Source organism: Salvelinus alpinus, chromosome 14 (assembly GCF_045679555.1).
Source record: "Salvelinus alpinus chromosome 14, SLU_Salpinus.1, whole genome shotgun sequence".
NCBI lineage: Eukaryota > Metazoa > Chordata > Actinopteri > Salmoniformes > Salmonidae > Salvelinus > Salvelinus alpinus.
The window spans coordinates 44,586,401-44,599,968 of NC_092099.1; the positions used below are offsets into that span (position 1 = coordinate 44,586,401).

The following is a 13,568-nucleotide window of genomic DNA, read 5'->3' on the forward strand; positions in this document are numbered from 1 at the left end:
AAATGTATTTGGCTGTCACGTTCCTGACCTGTTTTCTGTTGTTTTTGTATGTGTTAGTCGGTCAGGACGTGAGTGTGGGTGGGCAGTCTATGTTTTCTGTTTCTATGTTGGTTTTGGGTGACCTGATATGGTTCTCAATTAGAGGCAGGTGGTTTTCATCTCCTCTGATTGAGAACCATATTAAGGTAGGTGTTCACATTGTTTGTTGTGGGTGGTTGTCTCCTGTGTCTGTGTCGTTATTGCACCATACGGGACTGTATCGTTCATTTATTTATTTGTAGTCTGTACTTGTTCGTGCGTTCTTCGTTGTATGTAGTTCGTAAGTCAAGGTCTGTCTACTTCGTTTGTTGTTTTGTAGTGGGTTAAAGTGTTTCCGTGTTTTTTCGTCTTTTCTTTAAATAAATAATATGTCAAATTACCACGCTGCGTTTTGGTCATCCGATCCTTCTCGCCTCTCCTCGTCTGATGAGGAGGACGAAGTAGAAGAGCGTTACATTGGCTAAGGTGTATGTAAACTTCCAACTTCAACTGTATCTACCTCAAATACCTTATTATTATCTATCCTGATGCCTAGTCACTTTACCCTGCCTTCATGTACATATCTACCTCAAATACCTTATTATTATCTATCCTGATGTCTAGTCACTTTACCCTGCCTTCATGTACATATCTACCTCAAATACCTTGTACCCCTGCTCATTGATCTGATACTTGTAATTTCTGTTAATAGCTCCACATGGATCTGGTACTGGTACCCCCTGTATATAGCTTCAAATGGATCTGGAACTGGTAATCTCTGTATATAGCTCCACATTGATCTGATACTGGTAATCTCTGTATATAGCTTCACATGGATCTGGTACTGGTACTTTCTGTATATAGCTCCACATTAATAATTGATATGTTGGATACATGTCTCCATCTCAAACAAGAATCAACGTTAAAGAATAGGACTAAATCAAATCAAATACATTTTTAGACAGTTCCGCTGACTTAGTCTAATACGAAGACACAGTCTCTTTCAAATGTTGATATTTGGTTGAGTTGACAACCAAACACAATTCAATATCCCGTTTGTCTACAAATTAATAATTTATATGTTGGTCTCCATCTCAACCCCAAAAAATCTTAGTTTAAGAATAGGACTTAATCTAATCTTAAATGCTTTTTAAATAAAGTCTGATTTGATTTAGTCCTATTCTTTCATTTTTGGTTGAAATGGAGACGTGAATTCAACATATTCATGATTAACTTGAAGATTACATTTGAAATCAACCAACGCTTGAATCCCTATGCTTATGTATTGTCTATTTTTAGTTGAACCCTGGATTGAATTGAAATAAATAGCTGTTGATGACTTGGCAAATGCCTTCAAGAAATAATGTCCAGCCCTTTACTTGTTCCACATGTTGTTGTGTTACAGCCTGAATAAACAATGGATTAAATTGAGATGTTTTTTCACTGACTTACACACAATACCCCATAACGTCCAAGTGGAATTATGTTTTTCAAAATGTTAAAATTAAAAATTAAAAGCTGAAATGTCTTGAGTTAATAAGTATTCAACCCGTTTGTTATGGCAAGCCTAAATAAATTCAGAAGTAAACATTTCCTTAACAAGTGACATAATAAATTGCATTGACCCACTGTGTGCAATAATAGTCAATTAAAAAAATCATGGTAAACACCCCACACATACAATTATCTGTAGGGTCCCTCAGTCAAACAGTGCATTTCAAACAGAGATTCAACCACAAAGACCAGGGAGGTTTTCCAATGCCTCACAAAGAAGGGCACCTATTGGTGGATAACATTTTTAAAAAGACACTGAATATCCTTTGAGCATGTTGAAGTTATTACACTTTGGATGGTGTATCAATAGACCTATTCATTACAAAGATACAGGCGTCCTTCCTAACTCAGTTGCCGGAGAGGAAGGAAACCGTTCAGGGATTTCACCATGAGGCCAATGGTGACTTTAAAACAGTTTGAGTTTAATGCCTGTGATAGGAGGCAAAAAAAATCCCTGCTAGGGTGAAATGCAGGTTTGTGGTTTGGTCAATAAGTGGTTAATGTGAACCTGACTCACAGCTAAAAAAGTGCAAATAACACTCAAGTATTGAGAAAAAAAACAATACACTAAATTCAGCTAAAGTCAGCTCAGGGATTTGATCCAGCAACTTTTTGGTTACTGGCCCAACGCTCTAACCGCTATTGCAGTTAGCCATGACGGCCTTTATAATAGAACGCTTGTGACCACAAACACATCTAAATAGTGCACTCGGGGAAAAAATATCTTAAGTTCAAATCAAATGCACAAGGCTACGTGTGCAAAAATAACACACACACGTTACTGTCAAGTTCAACACAACAAAATAAATATATTCGGGCTGTATAATATAAATATAATAACCACTGCAGGTTATTACATTGTAGAACAGATGTCCACAGGCAGAAAGTGTACAATGTGCCAGCGGAGCATGATACCCTTTGGGAAAACATTAGTTCATTAGCTAGTTAAGATTTCACACAGATCGCCAGGGTCCAGTCAGCAACTAACGCGTTATAACTTGAGGAACGGCAAAGAGTCGTATAACGTTACCAGTTAACAGTATAGCGAATTGGTTAGGTTACTAAGGTTAGCTGTCTGACTTTATTAGCCAGCTAATTTTCACACCATAAATTCTATTTTGATCTGTCAAGTTGGCTAATGTTGCTCAACATTTCTCTGGCTAGCTAACGGATAAATCGATGGGAGCTCGTAAGGTACTTAACAATGCTAACAATACCTGTTCCACAACACTTTCTCCCTAACCTCAAACTTTTCAAATGCCAGTTGTTTTTCGGTTACAGCTCATGAAGTATGCTTCATCACCTTGTCTCCGTGGTCAAGCTTCTCACCTACCTCGTCGATATCGTTCAGGAGACGCGCCGCTGTAAATTAAAAACTGCCAAATTGCCATTCTACTCTTTCCAGAGCGCACGCTGATGCTGTAACTATTACATTGGTTGTCTTTTCTCTCTTCAGTCACATGCTGCATTCTGTTATGTGAACGATTGACTGAGCCTTGGATACAGCCAGTATTGCTCCAAAGGCGCATCACTCATTGTCATACAGCCAGTAGTCATCCAAAGCCCCCCCCCTCACCCAAACTTTTCTCATCGGATCGACACGAATCACTTAGGTCACCTATTTTGGATTCAAAACGGCAAATTTCACTGAAAGGTGACTCGTTTGCATCCCTGATAGTGGTGGCTGCATCATGTTATGAGTATGCTTGTAACCATTAATAAGGACTGGGGAGTTTTTCAGGATAAAAAAAAACTAAAAACAGACTGGAGCTAACCACAGGTCTGGTTTAGTCTGCTTTCCACCAGACAATGGGAGATGAATTCACCTTTCAGCAGGACAATAACCTAAAACACAAGACCAAATCTACACTGGAGTTGCTTACCAAGACAGTGAATGTTCGAGTGGCCGAATTACAGTTTTGACTTAAATCTGCTATAAAATCTATGGCAAGACCTGAAAATGGTTGTCTAGCAATGATCAATAACCAATGACAGATTTGAAGAATTCAAAAAAGAACAAAAAGAATATTGTACAATCCAGGTGTGGACTTACCCAGAAAGACTCACAGCTGTAATCACTGCCAAAGGTGATTCTAACATGTATTGACCCAAGATCTATTTTCTAGTGTTTTATTTTAATACAAATGTAAAAAAACAACAGTACAGTTGAACCAGTCCTTAGGATAGAGGTGGGCCATAATGGGTCCTGTTTCCAGTTGAAACAGTTCTTAGGATAGAGGTGGGCCATAATGGGTCCTGTTTCCAGTTGAAACAGTTCTTAGGATAGAGGTGGGCCATAATGGGTCCTGTTTCCAGTTGAAACAGTTCTTAGGATAGGAGGTGGGCCATAATGGGTCCTGTTCCCAGTTGAACCAGCCCTTAGGACAGAGGTGGGCCATAATGGAAGCCAGTTTCCTGCTGAGGAGAAAGGTCAACAGTAGAGTAGTAAGGACTGTCTGTGGGTCAGATGTCTTTCTTCTTGGCCTTGAGGAAGGGCTGGTGTAGCACGTCATAGAGACGTCTGGCCTATAGGACACACACACACACACACACACACACACACAATAATGCAAGGAGACTAACTAAGGAAAACTGACACTGTTCAAGGATATATTTTCCTAAATGGTTTGAAATAACCATCAACGTTTGGAAATAATCACAACTGAATTATAATAATTAAAATGTTGAAGGTCATATTTTAAATTCAAGTGAACACTATTCCCTCTCTTTCTGTCAAACACATTCCTTCCTGCTCACCTTCTGTGGTCCCAGTCCAGGACAGAGAACCAGGTCCTCCTTAGCTGCACTGATGATCCCCTCTAAGGACTGAGAAAAAGACCATCTCTCAGCTCAACTCAAGACAATTCATTTGAGTACATGAGTACGGTTCATTTCAATATATAAATGAAAGCCTCTTACAGAGAAGGTTGACAGCAGAGTGATGGAGTCAGTCTTATTGACAGACTTCACAGTGGTCAGACAGTCCGTCACCTGTAAAAACAACACACTTATCATTAAAAACTACTGTTGGCTATGGCTCTGTAACAGCTTAGAGCGTAGACAGGTAGTTACACTGAACAAAAATATAAAAGCAACAATGTCTAAGATTTGACTGAGTTACAGTTCATATAAAAGGAAATCAGTCAATTGAAATAAATGTATAAATAAATGTATTAGGCCCTAATCTATGTTTGTCACATGACTGGGAATACAGATACGCATCTGTTGGTCACAGATACCTTCAAAAAAAAAAAATAATAATAATTGAAAACCAGTCAGTATTTGATGTGACCACCATTTGCCGTGCGACATGTCCTTCACATAGAGTTGATCAGGTTGTTAGTTGTGGCCTGTGGAATGTTGTCCCACTCCTCTTGCTGGATATTGGTGCGAACTGGAATACGCTGTCGAACAAGTCGATCCAGGCTAGAGGTCGACCGATTAATCCAGACCATCCCAAACATAATACGTGGGCGACATGTTTATTTAAACGGGTGTTATCGGTATCTCTGTGCGGTATCTCAAATTGCCATCGTAGAAATGCAATTGTGTTCGTTGTCCGTAGCTTATGTCTGCCCGTACCATAACCCCACCGCCACCATGGGGCACTCTGTTCACAATCATCTCGCCCACACGACGCCATACACGCTGTCTCCCCGCTAAAGATGAAACTGCGATTCATCTGTGAAAAGCCCACTTCTCCAGTGTCCAGCAAAAGCATTTACCTACTGAAGTCAGTTACGACACCAAACTACAGTCAGATCAAGACCCTGGTGAGGATGACGAGCACACAGATGAGCTTCACTGAGACGGTTTCTGGCAGATTTGTGCAGAAATTCTTTGGCTGTGCACAGTTACATCAGCTGTCCGGGTGGCTGATCTCAGACGATCCCGCAGGTGAAGAAGCAGGATGTGGAGGTCCTGGGCTGGCGTGATTACACATGGTCTGCGGTTGTGAGGCCAGTTGGACGTACTGCCAAATTCTTTGAAACGATGTCGGAGGTGGCTAATGGTAGAGAAATTAACATTAAATTATCTGGCAACAGCTCTGGTAGACATTCCTGCAGTCAGCATGCCAATTGCACAATCCCTTAAAACATCTATGGTATTATGTGACAAAACTGCACATTTTAGAGTGGCCTTTTATTGTCCCCCAGCACAAGGTGCAACTGTGTAATAAGCATGCTGTTTACTCAGCTTCTTGATATGCCACACCTGTCAGGTAGGTAGATGGATTATCTTAGCAAAGGAGAAATTATCAGTGACAGGGATGTAAACACATTTGTGAACAGGATTGAGGAGAAATAAGGTTTTTGTGCATAAGGAACATTTCTGGGATATTTTACTTCAGCTCATGAAACATGGGACCAACACTTTACATTTTGCGTTTATATTTTTGTTTAGTGTATTAATATGACTGTTGGTTATTGCCCATAATGGCTCAGACCTTCGACAGGTAGTCTTTCTCCACATGTTCCTGCAGCAGATCAGCTGGTTTCTTCTCATAGGACTTGTACGTCTCCAGGTAACGCCCCGCCTCCTCTGGACTGTTAAGAAAAATAAGTTCCAACTTAAATCTTCACTCTCAAACATTGTCATTATATAGTAAGGAATGGAGTGGGTTACCTCCAGGCCAGGGGTGAGAGGGTCACCTCCGGGCCAGGGGTGAGAGGGTTACCTCCAGGCCAGGGGTGAGAGGGTTACCTCCGGGCCAGGGGTGAGAGGGTTACCTCCAGGCCAGGGGTGAGAGGGTTACCTCCAGGCCAGGGGTGAGAGGGTTACCTCCGGGCCAGGGGTGAGAGGGTTACCTCCAGGCCAGGGGTGAGAGGGTTACCTCCGGGCCAGGGGTGAGAGGGTCACCTCCAGGCCAGGGGTGAGAGGGTCACCTCCGGGCCAGGGGTGAGAGGGTTACCTCCAGGCCAGGGGTGAGAGGGTTACCTCCGGGCCAGGGGTGAGAGGGTCACCTCCAGGCCAGGGGTGAGAGGGTCACCTCCAGGCCAGGGGTGAGAGGGTTACCGCCAGGCCAGGGGTGAGAGGGTTACCTCCAGGACAGGATGAGAGGGTTACCTCCAGGACAGGATGAGAGGGTTACCTCCAGGACAGGATGAGAGGGTTACCTCCAGGACAGGATGAGAGGGTTTACTCCAGGACAGGATGAGAGGGTTACCTCCGGGCCAGGGGTGAGAGGGTCACCTCCGGGCCAGGGGTGAGAGGGTCACCTCCGGGCCAGGGGTGAGAGGGTTACCTCCGGGCCAGGGGTGAGAGGGTTACCTCCGGGCCAGGGGTGAGAGGGTTACCTCCGGGCCAGGGGTGAGAGGGTTACCTCCGGGCCAGGGGTGAGAGGGTTACCTCCGGGCCAGGGGTGAGAGGGTTACCTCCGGGCCAGGGGTGAGAGGGTCACCTCCAGGCCAGGGGTGAGAGGGTTACCGCCAGGCCAGGGGTGAGAGGGTTACCTCCAGGACAGGATGAGAGGGTTACCTCCAGGACAGGATGAGAGGGTTACCTCCAGGACAGGATGAGAGGGTTACCTCCAGGACAGGATGAGAGGGTTACCTCCAGGCCAGGGGTGAGAGGGTTACCTCCAGGCCAGGGGTGAGAGGGTTACCTCCAGGCCAGGGGTGAGAGGGTTACCTCCAGGCCAGGGGTGAGAGGGTTACCTCCAGGCCAGGGGTGAGAGGGTTACCTCCAGGCCAGGGGTGAGAGGGTTACCTCCAGGCCACGTGTGAGAGGGTTACCTCCAGGCCAGGGGTGAGAGGGTTACCTCCAGGCCAGGGGTGAGAGGGTTACCTCCAGGCCAGGAGTGAGAGGGTTACCTCCAGGCCAGGGGTGAGAGGGTTACCTCCAGGCCAGGGGTGAGAGGGTCACCTCCAGGCCAGGATGAGAGGGTCACCTCCAGGCCAGGATGAGAGGGTCACCTCCAGGCCAGGGGTGAGAGGGTTACCTCCAGGCCAGGGGTGAGAGGGTTACCTCCAGGCCAGGGGTGAGAGGGTTACCTCCAGGCCAGGGGTGAGAGGGTTACCTCCAGGCCAGGGGTGAGAGGGTTACCTCCAGGCCAGGGGTGAGAGGGTTACCTCCAGGACAGGATGAGAGGGTCACCTCCAGACCAGGGGTGAGAGGGTTACCTCCAGGCCAGGGGTGAGAGGGTTACCTCCAGGACAGGGGTGAGAGGGTTACCTCCAGGACAGGGGTGAGAGGGTTACCTCCAGGCCAGGGGTGAGAGGGTTACCTCCAGGCCACGTGTGAGAGGGTTACCTCCAGGCCAGGGGTGAGAGGGTTACCTCCGGGCCAGGGGTGAGAGGGTTACCTCCGGGCCAGGGGTGAGAGGGTTACCTCCAGGACAGGATGAGAGGGTTACCTCCAGGACAGGATGAGAGGGTTACCTCCAGGACAGGATGAGAGGGTTACCTCCAGGACAGGATGAGAGGGTTACCTCCAGGACAGGATGAGAGGGTTACCTCCAGGACAGGATGAGAGGGTTACCTCCAGGCCAGGATGAGAGGGTTACCTCCAGGACAGGATGAGAGGGTTATCTCCAGGACAGGATGAGAGGGTTACCTCCAGGACAGGATGAGAGGGTTACCTCCAGGACAGGATGAGAGGGTTACCTCCAGGACAGGATGAGAGGGTTACCTCCAGGACAGGATGAGAGGGTTACCTCCAGGACAGGATGAGAGGGTTACCTCCAGGCCAGGGATGAGAGGGTTACCTCCAGGACAGGGGTGAGAGGGTTACCTCCAGGACAGGATGAGAGGGTTACCTCCAGGACAGGATGAGAGGGTTACCTCCAGGACAGGATGAGAGGGTTACCTCCAGGACAGGATGAGAGGGTTACCTCCAGGACAGGATGAGAGGGTTACCTCCAGGACAGGATGAGAGGGTTACCTCCAGGACAGGATGAGAGGGTTACCTCCAGGACAGGATGAGAGGGTTACCTCCAGGACAGGATGAGAGGGTTACCTCCAGGACAGGATGAGAGGGTTACCTCCAGGACAGGATGAGAGGGTTACCTCCAGGACAGGATGAGAGGGTTACCTCCAGGACAGGATGAGAGGGTTACCTCCAGGACAGGATGAGAGGGTTACCTCCAGGACAGGATGAGAGTGCAGTCAGCCATAATGCAGATACGAGCCAGCTCTTTCAGAGAATGGTGAGGGTCTTTCTGCAAAACACCACCAGGGAGAGTGGGGACGGGAGACAGTGGGGTATTAGGCAAATCTGCAATGTGTAAACTGAAAAATGATCAGTATAAAAGTACTTTTACACTATAAATCATGACCTCTAATTAAATTCATCAATAAAATGAGGAGAAAAGACCAATGTTCTAGTCTCACCACATCAACTAACACCAGTAGAACCCTGAGGATGAAGGTCTGGCCCAACAGCTTGAGACGGTCGTGGATGTAGTTGGGGTTGAGGTTGTGGTACCTCAGACTGCCGGTCCAACAAGGAGCAAGAACAGTACAACGGAGCCATGCCAGGACAACACCAACAGGCCAGGACAACACCAACAGGCCAGGACAACACCAACAGGCCAGGACAACAAGCACATACACAAACACAAGAGGCAGATACTATGAGAACCTCTTCCATTAGAACATGACTAGCAAACGTCACCATCGTTTGTTCCAGAGAAGTCGTTACATGCATAGCAACATTTATGTGAAGGTGTAAAGGTTGACAGAATAAAACAAGAAAATAACAGAAGTGACTAGCGGCTACTCACTAACCAGGTGAGAGGTGAGCATGTTTAACAGGTTTCAGTGGAACAGAAAAGGCCACATCACACACACACGGTAAAAACTCCATAAAGCATGTATTGTACACACACAGAGACCTGAGGAAGAGAGCGCAGGTTGTCTGTCCCAGGACATAGTCAGGGACCACTTCTCCAAACTCCCAAGGCACACTCCTCACAAACTTCAGAATGGGGTTTCCTCTCTGCACAATAACAACCAAGGTGTGATGATTCATTAGTAAGACAACACATCAAAGCTTTCTTAAGTTATTGGTAAAGTCTATCTGAACAAAGATATTACATTCAAGTATTATGTTGGTAAGAATGTTACTTAGGTAGGACACTTTTTCAACGGTAACTTTTTTGACATCCATCACTCTTACCTGTCTGGGGCTGACTATGATACTATTACCAGACCCCACTGGTTTAGAATGACCTAGGATGTTGCTGCCCTCTGACCCTTGACCCTCCCCCTGCTTCTGCTCAGTCCCAGCCCTCTGCCCCTCTGTAACCCCTGGTGGTCCACCAGAACCCAGATCCTTTGTCCCCTGGGCCTGGTCCTGAGGCCTCTCACACCCCACAGAGGACGATGACGACAGCACATCAGGCCCACCTTGTGCTCCTTGACTGGGAGCCTGCTTCAAACTACCAGTCTCTGTATCTATCCCAGTCCCTGCAGCCACCCTGGACACCCCCACTCTCTGTGGAGCTGAGGGGACTCCCGGAGGTGCATGGCCTTTGCTCTGGACAATGAACTCTGCGTAGGATAGTGGTTGGCCAGCAGACGGGGGTGCAGGCTGAGCTGTGGTCTCAGAGGTGGTTGATGATGATGCTGCTGCACTCTGGCCTGCCTTAGAGGAGGGCTGGAACAGGGGTTTCACCTGCAAGAGAACCCAGGTGGGTGGCTTTATTAACCATGTGCCCATGCACTTCTCCAACATGTGACATATGCAATGTGTATTGCAACGCTCTACAATCAAAGCCAAGATGGAAAGTTATGAATATTGTATAGAGGTCCAAAAACCTACAACGGGAAAACTGTATGTTCAACCACTTGCTATTTTCAACCACTTGCTACCTTCAAGCTTCCTTGTAGGTGTAACTACAATAACACTTAACGTTACATCTTAGTCATTTAGCTAGCGGACTTTAGTAACGTCTAAAAGACTAGCTACGCCTGAGGTTTGAGGGACCGGTTGTCTGTCTGCAACTGCAACCAAATAAAACAATCTGGACAGAACATAGACCAGTTTCCAGAGTGTTTCGAGACACCAAATATCTCCACTGTAGCTTTGGTCAGCACTAACGTTACTAACTTAGCTAGATCGCTAACAAGACTAGGATAGTCCCTTTCGTACTTTAACCATTTGTACATCGTTACAACACTGTAATACACATAATGCCATTTGTAATGTCTTTATTCTTTTGGAACTTCTGTAATGTTTACTGTTCATTTTTATTGTTTATTTCACTTTGGTATATTCACCTCACTTGCTTTGGCAATGTTAAAATATGTTTCCCATGCCAATAAAGCCCCTTGAATTGAATTGAATAGTTAGAATAGCTAACTAGCCTACACCCTTGAAACATAGCTGGTGATTAACTAACTAAATAGCGATTTACTTACCGGGGCTCTTTCTTTTGTGAAGGCAGAGTCGTCTAGGTTGATATTAAACCTCTTTTTTTCCATATTTGAATCAAATACATGCTCTAGCTAGCCACATAGCTAACTGTCGCTCTGTTTTGACGTCCACTGCCGAGCGTCGAAAATGTCAACCAGGCATGACTTTATGCTGTTGATCAAGGAGTAATCGAATCCACTACCAGTATTTCCATAATCTGTCAGCAGAGGGCGCAAGAGTTCCACATAAGGAATAGGGTTCGTCGACCTGAACGCATTTCAGATGGCGTGTTTTGAACATTGTCAGAGCATTGCACCCCCAACCTCCGAAAGTACTTTTTTGAAGAAGGAAAAGAATTGGAGGAAAATCCCTTGAGAAACGACAGCTAAGTAACAGATGTGTGTCAACATCTTCAATTGTAGGCTACTAAGGAAAGAGACAGACACCAAAGCTGTATGATTGTGTAACCTTTGCTGAAGGATAATGAAGTGGAGCCCCATGGCTGTCACTCTGTGGGTGTGAAACCTCAGATGCAGGAGTCAGTCACAGGCAGGAGCAAGCAGCACAGGGTGATGGTTGAGTTTGAGATGGTAGGCCTATGAAACTGTGTATAATCTTCCAATTTTACTCATCACTATTTTGTGGTCGGCCCAAAAATGAGTGTTCATCCGGCACCAGTAACTGTTTTTATCGATTCATTTTATTTTTATTTGATTTATTTTAATTCACCTTTATTTAACCAGTTAGGCTAGTTGAGAACAAGTTCTCATTTGCAACTGCGACCTGGCCAAGATAAAGCAAAGCAGTTCGACACATACAACAACACAGAGTTACACATGGAATAAACAAACATACAATCAATAATACAGTAGAAAAATCTATATACAGCATGTGCAAATGAGGTAATAATAATGAGACAGTCAGTGCCTATTAATGAGTATAGGCTATTGTGTAATGCTTGTAAATATAGCCTTTTTTTGTGTGGTACCGGTCCAAAACAAACTATTAATCAGTGATACTAGCCACATGCCTGTACGTGCGCAGATAGGGCTCTACCTGTGTAGAGCACATGCCCCTTTGCCCTTGCCTCCACGCTGCCCTTTTAGGTGGTGGTAAATGGGTTGAGAGAATACCAAGAGTGTGCAAAGCTGTCGTCGAGGCAAAGGGTGGCTTTACTTTGAAGAATTTAAAATATAAAATATATTTGTTTAACACTTTTTTTGGTTACTACAAGATTCCATATGTGTAATTTATTAGTTTTGATGTCTTCACTATTATTCTACAATGTAGAAAATACTAAAAATAAAGAAAAACCCTTAAATGAGTAGGTGTAAGTCGCTCTGGATAAGAGCGTCAGCTAAATGACTTAAATGTAAATGTAAAATGTAGTATCATTTTTTGTTGTTGTTGTAGTTGTTCTGCCCAGAACTCGTCCTTAAATTCTCATCTACGCTTCAGAACCAAAAAGTTGCTCGTGTTGATTGTTGACCAGTCATCAGCACTGGCGTATAAAGGTGTGCGTGCACATCCAGATTAGTGACAATAAATAATTTGTTTAATTTCCTCCCGTTTTGCCTGGCACAAAACAGAGTAGGATTACGTTTATCGTCCATATAAAATACAGTTTAGCATTCTACCACTGACTCCTTTTAACCAGAACAATAATCAACCTGGCGATTTGATTGAACCTTTTTATATTTCAGATTGGCCTAGTGTGGGTGGCTAGTGTATGTATAAAGATTAAACAGCTGTAACATCGTGTAACAGTTTAACTTTACGTCCGTCCCCTCGCGAACCAGGGACCCTCTGCACACATCAACAACAGTCACCCACAAAGCATCGTTACCCATCGCTCCACAAAAGCCGCGGGCCTTGCAGAGCAAGGGGCAACACTACTTCTAGGTTTCAGAGCAAGTGACGTAACTGATTGAAACGCTATTAGCGCGTACCACCGCTAACTAGCTAGCCATTTCACATCCGTTACAATCGCACTGCCTTCAATATTTTGGAATGAAGATGTAACATATTCAGGCTCATTTCTTACGATATTTGTGAATTCAATTGTTTTTACTAGATTACTTGTAGTTTTTCATGTTGTCTGTCTGTAATGTTTGTAATGACTTGGTGCTGCCTATCTTGGACAGGACGCTCTTGAAAATCTCAATGAGCTCTTCCTGGTTAAATAAAGGTTAAATAAAAATGTTTATAATATTTGAGATGAAGAACAGTTCTACCCGGCTGGCAACGAGTACTCTGCAGGCAGGGTGCCCTCCAACGTGATGGTGCAGACAGAACGTCCTTTCCATCCGATCCTGAAACCTCCACTACAAGTAGGATGGCAGTGGTGGGAAAGTACCCGATTGTCATACTTGAGTAAAAGTATAGATACCTTAATAGAAAATTACTCTGGTAAAAGTTATGCAGTAAAATACTACTTGAGTAAAAGTCTAAAAGTATGCTGGTTTGAAATATACTTAAGTATCATAAGTAAATAGTAATTGTTAAAATATACTTAAGTATCATAGGTAAATAGTAATAGTTAAAATATACTTAAGTATCATAGGTAAATAGTAATTGTTAAAATATACTTAAGTATCATAAGTAAATAGTAATTGTTAAAATATACTTATGTATCAAAA

At 44.7% G+C, this 13,568-nt stretch overlaps 1 protein-coding gene across 1 annotated transcript; it reads right to left on the minus strand.

Moving 5' to 3' along the window:
- Positions 1-3,892: 3,892 nt before the first annotated feature.
- On the minus strand, positions 3,893-11,094 carry ercc1 (excision repair cross-complementation group 1). The gene is made up of 9 exons (XM_071341528.1): positions 10,935-11,094; positions 9,691-10,188; positions 9,407-9,510; positions 8,904-9,003; positions 8,655-8,731; positions 6,020-6,119; positions 4,492-4,563; positions 4,330-4,398; positions 3,893-4,098 (listed from the first exon to the last, which is right to left on the minus strand). The coding sequence occupies exons 1-9, from the start codon at positions 10,995-10,997 to the stop codon at positions 4,036-4,038; spliced, it is 1,146 nt and encodes a 381-aa protein (XP_071197629.1). The 5' UTR covers positions 10,998-11,094; the 3' UTR covers positions 3,893-4,035.
- Between the last annotated feature and the right edge of the window lie 2,474 nt (positions 11,095-13,568).

Bases quoted from the DNA above. Each gene is read 5' to 3' on its own strand.
- ercc1 (XM_071341528.1), bottom strand. From the start codon at position 10,997: ATGGAAAAAAAGAGGTTTAATATCAACCTAGACGACTCTGCCTTCACA. The intron at 4,564-6,019 runs GTCTGAGCCATT...TTGTTTTTACAG, and splicing joins AGAAAGACTACCTGTCGAAG to GTGACGGACTGTCTGACCAC. The intron at 4,399-4,491 runs GTAAGAGGCTTT...TCTTTTTCTCAG, and splicing joins CTCTGCTGTCAACCTTCTCT to TCCTTAGAGGGGATCATCAG.